Source organism: Trachemys scripta, chromosome 2, assembly GCF_013100865.1.
Source record: "Trachemys scripta elegans isolate TJP31775 chromosome 2, CAS_Tse_1.0, whole genome shotgun sequence".
In the NCBI taxonomy this organism is placed as follows: Eukaryota; Metazoa; Chordata; order Testudines; family Emydidae; genus Trachemys; species Trachemys scripta.
This window is the reverse complement of record NC_048299.1, coordinates 185,818,703-185,835,043: the sequence shown is the minus strand read 5'-3', so window position 1 is coordinate 185,835,043 and position 16,341 is coordinate 185,818,703. Positions and strand designations below refer to the sequence as shown.

General features: G+C 45.3%; 1 protein-coding gene across 5 annotated transcripts in view; it reads left to right on the top strand.

Annotated features, from left to right (window-relative positions):
• Nucleotides 1–2,740: 2,740 nt before the first annotated feature.
• Nucleotides 2,741–16,341, top strand: part of CNDP2 (carnosine dipeptidase 2) — a 28,952-nt gene continuing 15,351 nt past the window's right edge. Inside the window, exons 1-4 of one of the 5 annotated variants that reach the window (XM_034762511.1) lie at nt 9,025–9,182; nt 10,814–10,880; nt 13,348–13,437; nt 14,676–14,819. In XM_034762511.1, coding sequence (XP_034618402.1) covers nt 10,878–10,880; nt 13,348–13,437; nt 14,676–14,819 — 237 coding nt within the window. In that variant the 5' untranslated portion in view covers nt 9,025–9,182; nt 10,814–10,877. Of the gene's footprint in view, nt 2,959–9,023; nt 9,183–9,253; nt 9,536–10,813; nt 10,881–13,347; nt 13,438–14,675; nt 14,820–16,341 lie in introns of those variants that run through there. The other 4 variants (XM_034762512.1, XM_034762514.1, XM_034762513.1 and 1 more) reach the window with 4 other exon arrangements.

Below are 16,341 nucleotides of genomic sequence, written 5' to 3'. Positions count from 1 at the left end.
CCCCAAACTGGGTATAGGGCAGCTTCACAAAATGATGGAGTAAGGAATCACACTGGGCCTGGAACAGGCATAATAGAACACCACTGCAGAGCTGGAACATGGAAGGAAAGTTGAACATTTCATTTGTGGAAGCACTTAAACTTTGACAGCATGTCAGCGTGGTCCAAGGCTCTTTAGTATTTCTTTAGTACTTTGGCAAATCAACATTTTATAAAAGACTGAAATCAAATCTCCCGACACTCTAAAACATACACTGTAAGAAATTGAAAATGACATCTCCTGAGACTCACAGCAGCATCTAGGCACTTTATTTGAGGATAGACTGGGCAGAGTGTCTGACTTGGTGAAAAAAGACGCATAGTTCAGATCAAGGGGCAAGAGGGTAAACGTTTTGGCCTGTGGGCTACATGGTCATTCCAAAGTGAAGATCTGTGCTACAGCTGTGTCCCAAATTTGTGGGACTAATTTGCAGCCACATCCCGTTTTCTTGGGCCACTGACTCTTGGCTTGCCTGCCCGCTGCAGTTCTCATTCAGCATTCTGTCATGTTACAAATACTCCACTATTTTTGTCTGTGCTGGACCTGTTTCCTGGATTTATGAACCCAGAGTAACAAGAGGAACAGACAGAAGCAGGAACTAAACTTGTGGCTGTTGATCAGTGGGACAACTGCTGAACAGATGGACACAGGTGCAAATCTTCACTCCACTGTAGAGTACTACTGAGACTGGCCTTAAGCTTGAGTACAGCAAGCAACCACTTTGGGCCCCAGGTCGGACACTTTACAAAACATTCTGGCTCTGCAACCCATGGACCAGTCCTCTCAAGTCCTGGGGAAGAAACAACTTACTGACAGACCACCCACTTGTGTCAGTCAAATCAGAAGGGGGAAGGCAGTTCACAGCCTGAGATCCCAGAAAGGCTGCCTGTACATACCATGCCAGGGCCCCATTAGGGCACTGCAATGTGGAATAACATGCCAAAACGACATTAATACTTTGGCAACCCACACATTAATTCTAGAGCAGTCACCTTGTCTCTAGCCTTCAGACAGCCCTCGAGACCATCGGATATCCAGGTTTATTTTGTGCTCCCACAGGTTAGCTGAAGCCTCACTGTGGTGCTGCGGCATCCTGTCAGCAGGATGCAGAAAGTGTGGATTGTAACAGCATGCAGTCTAGGCGGAACAGAGTTTATAGGGGAGGACAAAGGGAGATCTGCCAATGGAGAGAAGAAAAGAATGAAGAGCCAGCCAGCAGTGTATAGTAGAGCCTTTCTGTCCTGTCTTATGCTTGCATGCTCTTGGTGCTAAGAAGAGAAACCTCTAAATCCACTGTCTCCTAGAGCGGTGCCCCCTAGAGGCCACTGATCATTGGAGCCTGGCCTCGGAGGAGGCAAGGTCACCTGGACTCTAGAGCAGGAGGCAGGGCCAGCTCCAGGCACCAGGCACCCAAGCACATGCTGGGGGCGGCACCTGGTAAGGGGTGGGATGGGGAGCGCGGCGCGGCATGGGGGGGGGGGGGGCCCGGGGGGGGGGGGGCGGCGCTTTTTTTTGCTGCTTGGGGCAGCAAAAAAGCTAGAGCCAGCCCTGGCAGGAGGACTTGAGGGAGCAGCAGGTTGACTGAGTGCATTTTTAAATGTAATCACCTGCAGGGAGTGGGAGGGAGGAAACTGAGGTAAGGGGCAGCAATAGCTACAGAAAAACCTGGCCCAGCAGCTACTGAGACAGGGTGTCTGGGAACAGGAGCAGCATTTGTGAGGAGGGCTGAGGATGGATTTTTAGCCAGTCTCATGATTTTGGGAGGCCTGACTCATACTTTTTAAACACTTGGGGTTGGCCATATTCAAAATGCCTCTATTTTTCTTTAGAATAATTTACCTGAAAGATGCCTGGGACATTACAGTATTCTTTGCCTTCAGTGGAGCTATACTAGCTGAGGCGCTGGTCCTACGTTTCTAATGTGTACTGATGCCAAAAGGATGGGTGCAGTGGAAGTGCCTCAATTATATTAGATTGATACAATCATGTTTGGTTGTTTCAGTTTAAGTGGGTGTCCCCAACCCCCGCCACGTTTCCCTTTGAGTTTCAGTTCAACCAAACCCAAAAACAAAAGGAAATTTTGCATTCTGTCAAACACACCCAGCAGTCTCTCCTCAGAGCTTTGGGAAGGAAGGGGTTGTCATAACCTGGCATGGTCCATGTTTGCACAAAAGGTTTGAAATTCCAAGAGCCTATGTACCAGCCTGGCCTGGGTGCAGAGTTTGGAACAAACGCTGGCAAGTCTCACAGGTTTTGAGAGTTCATAACTCAGAATCCACATGGTTCTGCTCATACCCACATGCCTGTTTGCAGAAAAGGGTAGACATAGAGGTCAGTGAATGGACTGAAACTGCATAAATCTGATAGATAGCTAACAAGCCCATAAAACCAGTTATGTGTGTTCAATAATAGAGCACACCAGCATTTTAAGTAGATTTCAGGCTGCCGAAGAGCACAAGAGGGGCACAGAATTTTAACAAGGCTTGTACTGTGGTATTCCCAATGGTAATAGACCCACTGGAGGGGAATAAGCCTATGAGTCTATTAAAGTGCCCCTTAGCCTTACAATAGTCAGATATAACTGTAAATGTGCACTGTGCCCTTAAATTGCTTTCAGGAAACGTGTGATGCAGTTGCATGTATGTGTGAAGCAGATAGCTTGAGAGCACTTCCTGCTATCTTGGGAAGTGGCTGAGAGAGACAGAGCTGTGAGGACAGAGAGGCAGAAGCACATACTGTGTCACCTGGATGTGCTGGCTTGAGTAACATACCGGTACATTCATTGATCCAAGTACAACCTCCAGACTTTAAACTTCAGCAGCCTTCCTAGTCACCGGAAGATATGAAAGGAGAGAGGACCCTGCTGAAACCAGTACCTTAAATCTTCCAAGTCATTACCCTGGGATTAATATATTTAAGGTAAGCAATGTCATTGTAATCAAACTATCAGCAGGTATACTGTGTATGTAGGTACACAAGAATCTCTTTGATCGGCAGACTTGGCATGAACTATGTAAAGGGTTAAAGATAGCATTCCTTGGATGAGGATTTCATGATACTCTTTTAAACTAAATGTCACCAGTTCACTTAAGCCATTGTATGCAGAAAACAAAATAAACCCAACACAAAAATCAAATTTCTATCAGTTTATATATGACAGAAATATTCCTTTCACTCTAACAATCAATCGCATTCAATGGGAGACAGGGCTCATTAATCAGAGAACTGGGCTTTGTTGGGATTCCCTCCAAGACCTCTTTCCACTCGGCTTCCCAAAAACTCAGTTTGACTTCAAACTTTGTTACTCTTTGTTATCTTTATCTGGCATACAGCAATGCTTCAGTGATTAGACTTAAACGCGGGGAGGCGGGCAGTAAATGCTGTGTACACGACAGCACCAGAGTTACACAAAAACTCTCTTTCTTTATTACGTTTACACATCTTATTGCATTTGCTATACATTGCATCATATGCGCCAAGTTTTTAATGTTCCAGGGGTGCTTCCCGGCTCCACCCCAGGCCCCACCCACACTCCACCCTTACCCCCAAGGCCCTGCCCCCTTCTTGCCTCTTCCTGCCCCCATTCTGCCCCGCCTCATCCCCGCCTCTTCCCGCCCTGTTCTGCCCCCTCCCCTCGCTCCTTCCCCCTACCCCTCCAGTGCCTCCTGCAAGCCGTGGAACAGCTGATTGCGGCAGAGGGGAGGCGCTGATAGGGGGGCTGCCTGTGTGTGCTGAGTACCCACCATTTTTTCTTCTGTGGGTGCTCCCACCGAGTCGGCACCTATGCATTGCAGTATACAATTTTAAATTGGCTTGATTACTTTACAGGAATCAATCACTGTGCAGCATGCTCTGTCGGTGCTCCACTTACTCTTTAACTTATTTCTACATTCCTGACGTATCTTGTCCATTCTTATCTTGTTCCTAGTAAATGGTTCCCTCAGTGTCCTCCCTCTTACCTTAGGGCTTGTCTATGCTTAAAAGGCTACAGGGACACAGCTACACTGCTGCAGCTGTGCCACTGTAGCTCTTCAGTGTGTTGTAGACACTACCTGTGCCGACAGGAGGGGTTCTCCCATCCTTGTAGGTAATCCACCACCCTAACAGGCAGTAGCTAGAAGAATACTTCTGTCCACCTAGCGTTGTCTACACGAGAACTTAACACCCCTGATGCTGTAGTTAAACCAACCTAATTTTTTAGTGTAGACCAGGCCTGTCTGTTTAGTCTATTGACCTATTTACTTATCTTACTTAGCATAAACATCCTGTTTTCAGCTTTATAATTTACCTCCCTAATCCTATCTTCCAAAAAATTAAGGCCTTACCCCATGTATTTAATTATTCATGTCAGGCCAGGCCTACCGATAAGCTTGAAATACAAAGAGCCACCAACACCAGAACAGAACGAACCTGAGGCCTGGTCTGCGTTAGGACCTTACATCAGTATCTCTGCATTCCCCAGGGCTGTGAAAAATCCACACCTCCGAGAGACGTAGCTATACTGACCTAGCCCTCTATGAAACAGGATCTTAGTTCTTGATTCGTTTTAGTTTTGCTCAGTTGGTATCACTTCATTATTAATTGTACTCTGGAAGCGCCGAGATATCCCAGTAAGGGATCTGGGCCCCATTTTGTTAGGCACTCTACACACAGATAATGGAATGCTAACCTCAGCCCCAAAGAACTTAAAATCTAAATGGTACAAATTTTCACCTTGGATTTTGAGTTTGAGGGACTGGAGGCCTCAGAGGATTGGCACGTCTTCACTACCCGCCAGATCGGCGGGTAGCAATCGATCTATTCGGGATTGACTTATCGCGTCTAGTGAAGACGCGATAAAATCGATCCCCGATGGCTCTGCTGTCGACTCCAGAAATGCACCGCGGCAAGAGGCGAAAGCAGAGTCGATGGCGGCGCGGCAGCAGCCGACTCGCCGCCGTCCTCACAGCCTGGTAAGTCGACCTAAAATACGCAACTTCAGCTACGCTATTCACGTAGCTGAAGTTGCGTATCTTACGTTGACCCCCCCCCCCCCCCCCCCCCCCCCCCGTAGTGTAGACCTAACCATAGAGATCTCGAGTGAGCTTTTACACCTTTCAACAGAGGTCACCAGTTTAAATCCATCTCCTGTCTGTAGTGACCAAACAGCTGATGCAGGGCCGGATTAACCTGTGGGCCCCAGCACTGGACCGTGGCCCCACTCCGCCCCCTGCTCTGCCCTGAGGCCCTGCCCCCTCAACCTCTTTTCCTGAGGCCCTGCCCACTGCTCGCAGGAGCCAGTGGCCTGCACGTGGGCGAGGGGGAGGGGGCAGAGAGGAGCGAGCAGTTTGGGGAGGAGAGGAGCAAGCGGTGAGCAGGGCCTCAGGGGGAAGAGGCCAAGTGGGGGTGGAGCCTCAGAGCAAAGTGGGCGGGGGCATGGTCTGGGCACCGGAGCCCCTCTGAGTGTGGGCACGGCCCCATTAGTGCCATTGTAAACCCGATACTGATCTGATGCCTTTTAGGTCGCTTAATAAGTGAAGTAAGTCCATTTCCCTGAGAGCAGGTGTTCTCAGCTACAGAAATCACTCCCACTATTGTCACTAATATGTGCGTTTGCCCTTGAATCCTTCAAGTGGTTCCACACAGAGTCCTGAGCCTGTGCAGAGCCCTACTGACTTCAGTGGATCTCTGCATGAACACAGGGGTCCACCTGCATGGAACAATTTGCAGGATTGAGGCATTTGTTGATAATTTCAACAAAGGCCAAAGATTGAATGGTTATAAAGACCCCTAGAAACAGACCCTCTAGGTCAGGTTGAGACACAGTTAAAGGCATCCCGGGGAATTTTTCAGCACTGCCATGCATGCTGTACCTATTTACTGATAAAATGAGAACTCCATGGCTGCTGAGCCAACACCTTCCACCAGGACCTATTTCACAAACATACAGGCTGTCATGGGATCTTTCACTTCCTCTCTCAGACCGACACCCACAAACCTCAGTGTGATATCTTTCTTTCTCACTTACACACACTCAGCAGTATGTATATGGCATTGGGCTAAGCGTCAGAAGACTCGAGTTCTCTGTCTGTGCCACTGATTTGCTGTGTGACCCTTTCTAGGTCAGTTAACCTATCTGTAAATTAGGGATGATTATGCCTCATCATCTTTATATAGGCCCTGAGATCTGTGGATGAAACACTATATAAAGGCAAACTATTTATTTTTCTTAATAAAGGAGATGATGGATTGGAACCCCATGCTAGTTCATACTCAATGCAGAAAATGTAGTTGCTGACGGAGCTGCCCAGTAATGGGCACCATCTTTAGAACAGACTGTTTAGCTATCCAGGGTAACCAACATTACAACTTTATTGCAAATCTTACATTATTTGATGTTTTTCGTAAAGACCCAACTGCTGGAATAATGCAATTACATAAGAATTTCACCTTTATTAAAAACAAACCCTAATTTTCTTGCCCTCATGGTTGTGAAGAGAAGCTTAAAACATGAACTAAGTGCATCCAAAAGACTAAACAACCAAAAGGCAAATAAAAAGAGCCCCAAAGGTACCATTTTAAAAAATCCCTATGATTTCTATATTAATCTCATGGGGTTTGGTTGTTTTGTTTTTAACTGATTTGTGATTTTTGAATACTTGGGGTTGACAATTCTGGGGCCCTATCCAATTGCAATGGAAGACTCCATGGAAGATTGTGCACAGCAGGGGACAAGCTGAACCCTTTCCTCATTAATTTACATTCTCCTCCCTCCCGTTCTCTAGGATCCCAGTATCCGCTCCCATCCCCGTGTCCCTGGCTGTGGCTTCTGCTGCATGAGGGACCGCGACTCCACCAGAGGAGTCACCGGAGAGCCGCAGCCTCAGGCCAGCTCCTTCCTTTCCCCCTGAACTTGGCGCTCCCAGTCAAGTATCAGGGGGTAGCCGTGTTAGTCTGTATCTACAAAAACAACAAGGAGTCTGGTGGCACCTTAAAGACTAACAGATTTATTTGGGCATAAGCTTTCGTGGATGAAAACCTCACTTCTTCAGATGCAGAGTGAAAGTTACAGATGCAGGCATTATATACTATCTGCTACCCAAGATCCATAAACCCGGAAACCCTGGACGCCCCATCATCTCAGGCGTTGGCACTCTTACAGCAGGATTATCTGGCTATTTGGACTCTCTCTCCTCAGACCCTATGCTACCAGCACTCCCAGCTATCTTCGAGACACCACCGACTTCCTGAGGAAACTACAAGGCATTGGTGATCTTCCTGAAAACACCATCTTGGCCACCATGGATGTAGAAGCACTTTACACCAATATTCCACATGAGGATGGACTACAAGCTGTCAGGAACAGTATCCCTGATGAGGCCACAGCACGCCTGGTGGCTGAGCTTTGTGACTTTATCCTCACCCACAACCACTTCAGATTTGGGGACAACTTATACCTTCAAGTCAGTGGCACTGCTATGGGTACCCGCATGGCCCCACAGTATGCCAACATTTTTATGGCTGACTTAGAACAATGCTTCCTCAGCTCTCGTCTCCTAGTGCCCCTCCTCTACTTGCGCTACATTGATGACATCTTAATCATATGGACCCACAGAAAGGAGGCCCTTGAAGAATTCCACCTGGACTTCAACAATTTCCACCCCACCATCAACCTCAGCCTGGACCAGTCAACACAAGAGATCCCCTTCCTGGACACTCCAGTGCAAATAAGTGATGGTCACATAAACACCACCCTATACCGGAAACCTACTGACCGCTATACGTACCTACATGCCTCCAGCTTCCATCCAAGACACATCACACGATCCATTGTCTACAGCCAAGCCCTAAGATACAACCGAATTTGCTCCAACCCCTCAGACAGAGACAAACACCTACAAGATCTTTATCAAACATTCGTAAAACTACAATACCCACCTGGGGAAGTGAGGAAACAGATTGACAGAGCAAGACGGGTACCCAGAAATCACCTACTACAGGACAGGCCCAACAAGGATAATAACAGAACACCACTGGCCATCACATACAGCCCCCAGCTAAAACCTCTCCAGCGCATTATCCACGATCTACAACCTATCCTGGAAAATGATCCCTCACTCTCACAGACCTGGGGAGGCAGGCCAGTCCTCGCTTACAGACAACCCCCCAATCTGAAGCAAATACTCACCAGCAACTACACACCACACCACACCACAGAAACACCAACCCAGGAACCAATCCCTGTAGCAAACCTCGTTGCCTTTTCTGTCCCCATATCTACTGTGGCGACACCATCAAGGACCCAACCACATCAGCCACACCATCAAGGGCTCATTCACCTGCACATCCACTAATGTTATATATGCCATCATGTGCCAGCAATGCCCCTCTGCCATGTACATTGGCCAAACCGGACAGTCCCTCCGCAAAAGAATAAATGGATACAAATCGGACATCAGGAATGGTAACATACATAAGCCAGTAAGTGAACACTTCAATCTCCCTGGTCATTCTATTACAGATTTAAAAGTCACTATCATTGAACAAAAAAACTTCAGAAACAGACTTCAAAGAGAAACAGCAAAACTAAAATTCATTTGCAAATTTAACACCATTAATCTGGGCTTGAATAGGGACTGGGAGTGGCTGGGCTCATTACAAAAGCAGCTTTTCCTGTCCTGGAATTGACACCTCCTCATCTATTATTGGGAGTGGACCACATCCACCCTGATTGAACTGGCCCTGTCAATACTGGTTCTCCACTTGCGAAGTAACTCCCTTCTCTCCATGTGTCAGTATATAATGCCTGCATCTGTAACTTTCACTCTCTGCATCTGAAGAAGTGAGGTTTTTACCCACGAAAGCTTATGCCCAAATAAATCTGTTATTCTTTAAGGTGCCACCAGACTCCTTGTTGTTTTTGGCGTTCCCTGTGAATCCTGTTGTCTCGCCCCACCCCTGAGATAACCACGCCCCCTTCCTTTCTGACGCGTTCCTCGTCCTTCTTGCTTCTGCCTTGCGCTGCAAAGCGAGACGCTGTTTGGGACTCGCGGCGTTCCAAAGGGGCGGGCTCACGGGGGATTTAAACTCCAGCTGGCCATAAGGCTCTGAAAGGCTGCTGTTCCGCTGACATAGTCCGGTGCCACGTGGTGAGGCCGCTCCGGGTAAGTGGCAGCCCCCCCGCCGGGGCGGAGTGGGGCTCCCCATCTCTGCCTGTTAGCTATGGGGGCCACCCTAGCTCGGGGCTTTGGTGGTCACTTTGCATCCGGTCTGGCAAAGTTTGCTCAGGCTCGGTCTGCTTTTCCCCCCCCGTCTCCCCGTGATTCTCCGGGCGGCCAGATGGCGGGGAGGGGGCATTCAAATCCCCCCCTGGTGCTGCTGGGAGTAAGCTGCAGCAGCTGACAGGGAAGCGGTGTCACTCATGGCCGCGGCGCTGATTCTGTCCCGCGGCTGCAGGTCGCTGCTGCGTGGCGGCCTGCGGCCTCGCAGATGGAGACCTGCCCCGCTACGCTTGGTGGTGAGTACGGTGGGGATGTGTGTGTTTGGTGGGGATTCCCCCTACCAGGCTGCGCGTGACTCTGTGGTGGCATCCCTCTCTGAGATGCATGGGCCGCAAGCAGGTGCCTTGCCCTTCCCCCAATTCAGCGTCCCTTGTTCTGAGAGCAGGACCCGGATCGCTTAACCCGCCCTCTCCGCGTCCGCGGCCGGGGGCTCTTGCTGTGGATGGGGATATTGCTGGCCACACTGGGATATGACGTGCCTGCCACTTCGCAATAGGGGGTGTGCTGTCTCCTCCCCAGACCTGCCAATGGTTAAACGGTCTGGTGAAAGAAACCTGGGGAACTCAATGTCCTGACCCACTATCTAGCCTTGGCCCTCATGCCTAGTTCTCTAGCCTGCGGCTGGTACTGACTGACCGTGGAAACTGGTAACCATGTGATGCACCATGTCTGGGTCTGTAGCTTCCAGAAACTCAGGCTTTCCTGCTTTTCATTTCAGGAAACTGGTCAATGGGTGTCATCTCTGCAATGCGTTATTTGTGGATCAAAGGGCAGTTCCCCCATTGAAACCAAAAGAGATGGTGGCATAAAATAGCAGAATATCTAACGACTTTGGCTGTGAATAGGTCTAATGCTTCCAGCTAGCCTAGAGCAGGTGCTATTAAATAGACCCCCACAAACAGTGCTGTCATCTGGGGCTCCATTTTGTGGACTGAGAAGAACACATTTTCCTACTTTCCAGTCAAGCCACACTTCCTCTTATGAAAAGCGTAATTTATGCAATGGTGTAATCTCAGTGGTCATGCAAAAAGAAATCTGAGAAACTAGTGACAGTACTTCATAGTATTTAGCTGGTTCCTTTGTAACACTTATCAATAACTCTCTAATATTTTAGCCATGTCTTCTTTGGTATGCCTAGCCAATCACCTTTGGAAGTCTGGGGGGCAGGAATCTTAAGATCTATTCTTCCAGAATATAGATCTGGATCTTTCAGTACTGATCCACAAGGCTAGCATGATCTAGTATTTCTTTTAAGTGTGATTTTAAAACCAATTCTGAGGTACGGGGTAGAGATCTACATTTTTACCAGCTGACTCAAACATGGTTCCCATGTAGACCATAATTCTGCCTAACTGAACACCTAGTATCTTTACATCCTAGACATTACCATTTACCCCTCGGTGTTGCTATAGGAACCACAGCTCAGGGTTTTTTATTGTTTGGTCTTTTAGAATTTTTAAAGTTCAACCATGAAGCACTGACATCACTTTCTACATTTAATTCCCTTTTAACAGGGAAAAATCACAAGCGAATAATCCTAGGACCTTCAGGTGTCATCTAGTCCAGTCCCCTGCACTCATGATAGGTTTAAGTATTATCCAGACCGTTCCTGACAGGTGTTTGGAGATTTTTTTTTTTTTTTTTTTTAAGATCAGGTTGGACAATGATGGAGATTCCACAACCTCCCTGGATTATAATAGTGGATTACACATAGTAGGTTCACTGACTACACCTGTAGATGATGGCTGTAGCTATCACAGCCTTGGCTTGTTGGCTTCTCTGGGATATCTGATGGGCTAAGTTGATTTGATCCTGATTTGAACAAGAGGTATATGTGTAGATGGCAGTCCTTCCTCTGGGTCCAGGCTGAATCACTGGCTATTTGGGCTAGATTGCTGAATGAGATGGAAAATATGTGGTCACTAGAGAACTTGTGGCATTTTTTTGGAAGTCAGGGCTCTGACCAAATTCAATCATAGGTACTCAAAATCCTAGATTTCCCTCAATACTCAGTGACTTTAAGTTTCACATCTTGTCACAGTGTCTAAGTGTTAACAGTTTAACTATATTGAGTGCTCAGATGAAAGGCATTAGGATTTGAATATGTAAATATCATTCTGCAGTTCATGCCTCAGTGTGTTCCCATTCTAGTGGGGAAAGAATGTTCCACAACATGCAGTTAGGAAGCATTTCCCCGCGACTCCCCCTCCCCCCAAATTTAAATTGCTTAACTGTAGAGCGATGTGCAGATTATGAAATTTGTTTCCACATCTGACCCACAAACATGGTCCATGGATATAAAGCAGATATCTGCAGACTTGCAGATCTTTTCTTAACTGACTTATCCTCCTTGAGGTTGAAAGCACTGGCACCCTTAAACTGAAGTTATCCGATTTACTGGCATACACCTCTTTACTAAAGTGTAGTGCTGTCACCCTCTCTCATTGCTGAACAGAATGCTATCAGCATTTCCATAAACATTCAGCTTTGTCCGTGGAGAGAGAAAAGGCTGAAGAGACCCCACAAAACTTCTGTTGAAGGGGGCCTGTCATAGAGTTTTTTGTGGGGGTAACTAGCATAGTGACCATGACACTCCAGTACAATTTTTTTTCTTGTTGAATAGGCTGGCTACTTTTTTGCACAAGCAGAAAATGCCAATTTCTACCATGTAGATGCTCACTGTGTACTCAGTTTTTTTTGTCCTAGAGACTGCATCCGCTGCTGGCACACTTTGGCATCTAAATATTTGGAAATAAATGCAATCCCATGAAGTATTTGTAAAACTTATTTTTATTGCGGGGGGAAGCTAGAAATCCCTGGCTAAGTCTCTTATCTGAAATGCTTTTCATTTTTAGGTCAGAACCTCTTAATATTGCACTAGACTTTACTCATTGTACAGAAGAGGTATTTATTGGGTGGGTTGAATGAGATCATTTTGAATATAATGTTTTGCAATCTAACTACAGAGAAAGTGCTGATTATTGCCATGGTAGGGCAGAGGTGAATAAAATTCCTTTAGAAGACTAAAGATTCATTTTCCACCCCCACCCCCTCCCAACACCACAAAACTTGGTCAAGCATAAAACTCAAGACTTGTGTCACATGGCATCATCTGGCTATGCACTGATTTCTTGCTAAGTAGCATGATGAGATCAATCAGTTTGCTTTTGAATGACTCCATAAATTGTAGCAAATAACTATTTCTTAGTCATTCTTGGCCTACTCTGGAAGGCTGAGTGGCACTCTAGAATTTCAAAACATAATAAAACTAACTGTCCCTGAAAGTTTCTTGTCTCTTAGCCTTTCCACTGCTTGTAAGAGAATTATCAGCTCCTACATACAGGTGTCCTAGTAGTTTGCAGGAGTACAAGAAGGGGCAAGAGTTGGTGTAGTGTAAATGGTAACACAGTATTTAGAAATACTAGCACTTGCTATCTAGGTGCTGTTTTGCATTTAAACTTGCAATATGTTAAATTCCTTCCATTTCATAGCTTGCCTAATTCTCTAAAATACAACTCTGAAAAGAGTACCCAATACAGAATAAAATTACAATTCAAGCTATACTTAAAGTACAGTATATTTACATATTGTAATGGAATTGCTGTGTCTCTTTACCAAAAGATATATAGTTAAAGTTTTTAAAAAAACAACCAAGATGCATGATCTTGGTAGAATAAGATGGCTTTAAATTGATAACTGCTCAAATTCAATTGCATAAATTCATTCTGTCAAAATAATTTCAATTACACGTTCATAGTATTGGTCTCCAACTTTGTCACTGCTTTATTGTATGTTAAGAATTGTGTTAACGCTGCTTCCATTCAGCTGCACTCTGCTGTCATGTGATCTCTGGACTGACACAGCAAGTTGCCTCATACATTCTCAGACTCCCATGACTTGACTAGATTTGCAGTGTTGCAGTTTCAAAGGAGGGTGGAGCTCTAGTGTTAAACTTTAAAGAGGAAGTTGGTTTCTCTGAACTGCTTTACCAGCTTGGCTGTATCACACTTAAGGCTCTAGACACTGAACTACTTCTCTTTCCTCTTAGAGTTTTCAACAACTTCATTCTGATCAGAAAATGTCTGTCCTTGAAAGGCTTTTTCAGTACATTGATGAACACCAGGATCTCTATGTTCAGGTAAGAATTCTTGCACACAGCTATTAAATGACTTAGTTCTACTGTAATACAGGACAAATAGATTTGTATGAAATTAATCCATCTCATCTGACATGCTTTTCAAAGGTCAGCTTTGTGACTTGTATCCTTTGGTTCTACGGGTTTCCCAGTGATTTTAAGTGGCATGTAACTTGTGGTTGGAGAGACTGTAAACAGCATAATTTTAAATATAATTGGATACCACCCTTTTATAGTAAAATGTCTAAACTTCTGGTGAACAAGTAGGAGAATTTTATACAAAAAAAAAAATAATTTTCAAAGTGCGTCATACATTACGACTGAATTTCACAACAGACCTACAAGGTAAATGCTCTCCCAGTGGAGAAAATGGACAGCTAACTGTGAACAACACCTAGAGGGAGTTGGTGTCAGAGCCAGGATTAGGATTTGGTAGGTCCTAGATTCCAGTCCTGTGCTGATGACACCTTTCTCTTACTTCAGTAAATGTGGAGAAAATGGAAATATCGCTGCATTACCAAACGTTCCATTGGCTAATGCCTTCAACATGTGTCTGATCACTCTGGGAATATCTGAACAGTAGAAAATAGGCTGCTGTATGCTAGATCTTCACACATTACTAAATGAGGATTGTATTGCAATTCTCTTATCAAAAACTCTGGAGGGACTTAACTGCAATATAGTGCTTAAACTTTGTAGAGCTCTTATGTCCATAAGCATGTAGGAGTAATCCGCACAGGTGTCCAAGATTGTATTCCTGAGCCCTCTGGTGGTAAGGCGAAGGACTAATATCTTTCAGAAAACTATAGCTGGCATTAGATGGTGAAACAAAGCACCACTGGTAGAAGGACCTTGTACCTAAAGTCTATACAGCATGTTCTTGCTGTAAGGCATTTACACCCTAGTACTAAGTCAGGAAAGAGTGAACATTTTCCTCCTGTTGCTATTGTATGTGATTGGGGGGGCGTGTCCTTCAAAAGCCAGCTCTACGGGAAGCTTTTCCAATTGTAGCAGCCATAGTATATTACTGACCCTCTCTTAAAACAGAGAAGGCCAGAGTCAATCAGTTCAAACCTGGTAAAACATGAAATTGTACAACAAAGGGTTAATATGGGAGGGGGGGCAGTTTTGCACATTAATGCATTTCTAAAGTCTTTCATCAGCTACTCGGAACAATCTGGATTGCACACGAATGCTGTAAAACCACTCAAACCCTCCCTTCTCTCCCCCCATATAAATAGCGGCTGGCCCAATGGGTGGAAATCCAGAGTGTGTCGGCATGGCCGGAGAAGAGGGATGATATCAAACGAATGATGGAAGTTGCTGCCAAGGACATCGAGCGGCTGGGTGGCACTACTCAACTTATGAATATTGGAACCCAAAAGGTATGAAGAGATGCTCACCTAGTTGCTACCACATTACTAGAAAATAATCCTCAAGCAGAATACTTACATCCTGCATGCCAGTTAGATCCCTGACAAAGCAACTAGCTATAGGCCGCAACCTATATGTGGGTGACCAGCAGTTGCCCAAATGGGAGCAGGCTCCTATTTCTCCTACTCCCCAGTCTGAAGCCTCTTGTTGATACTAACTTGCTCAGCTGCTGAGAACCAGTCCACTTCAGATTCCAGACCTGATCCCTGAATTAGATATGGCAGGAATCTGTGCTACAACTTTAAATGTTCTGGGAGCTGGGATTTTCTCTGAAGCATTGTAGTAACAAGTCTGGGATGTACTGAAGAAACAACTGAATGCTTGTACTGTGACTCTTCACAGTATGTTACAACATGTGTGACCACACAACTTCAGTCAGGCCAGCAGATCGTAAATGTGGGCTGTTACACACACTGCTGCTCCCATAGGTGACTAGAAGATGCTATTCTGACAGATTCTCTCACTAACTGGATCTTCTGGGTTTAAAATCTTGTTCCTCTTCCCTCAGAACCTGTAATTTATAATATGCCACACCTATTCCAGGCAGGGCTGAATGTTGCTAAAGCAACACTGACCATATTTCTCATATTAAACTGGTAAACTGCAGTTACCAGGAAAACAGCACAGCGGAGTGTGTGCATATTTTCCCTTATACTTACAATGCATGTGACTTCCTTGGTAAAAGTTAAAAGTACTTTGTCCTGTAACTAAATTATGTCTAGGTTTTTGGAACTGCACAGACCATTCCAACAGAACAGTGGCTGCTTTGGTCATACATAGTCCCTTATAAATTTCTCTTCCTCATACATAGTGTAAAGAATGATCCTTGCCCTATTTTTTTTTTTTTGGTCTAGACTAAAATCTAGTTCTTTAATCTTGAAGGGAATTTAAAGCTTGTTCCAGGTAGTGAGGTGACTAATCAAAAGTTAAATACTTGTTAACGGAGGCTTTCCAAACATAAAGATCCCTGAAAGAACATGATGCTATAAATTTGTTTCTCTAAATAACACCAGCCCTAGCCTCATTATGCTTATTACATATAAGCAGTACCAAAAACAACTGAAGGAATAGGATTTGGCTTCAGAGGTCTACTGTTGGCTAATTCCAGCCAAATGAAGGACATGGTGACTGTGTATTGAAAGTGAAGCATCTGTCATGAATTTCTTGATGTGATGTAAAGCAATTATTTTAAACTTCTTGCCCCCAAAAACCTGCTCACCTGAGGAGTTTACTGAGTGTTAATTTGACTGTTGTAATTTCATCCAGTGAATTTAAAACTTCAGGCTGCTATATTCAGTTCTCTACTGAAGTGCACTTAAACACATACCTGTATTTTAAGACCGCCTCTCAAGTGTTGGTTTCATATAAATATTAAATCTCCTCCTTATTTGGTGTGGTACAGTAAACACATGGCATGTTGCCTAACTCTTCAACAAATAACTTAGTGTTTTAGCTCCGCCTCTGCTACGTGTA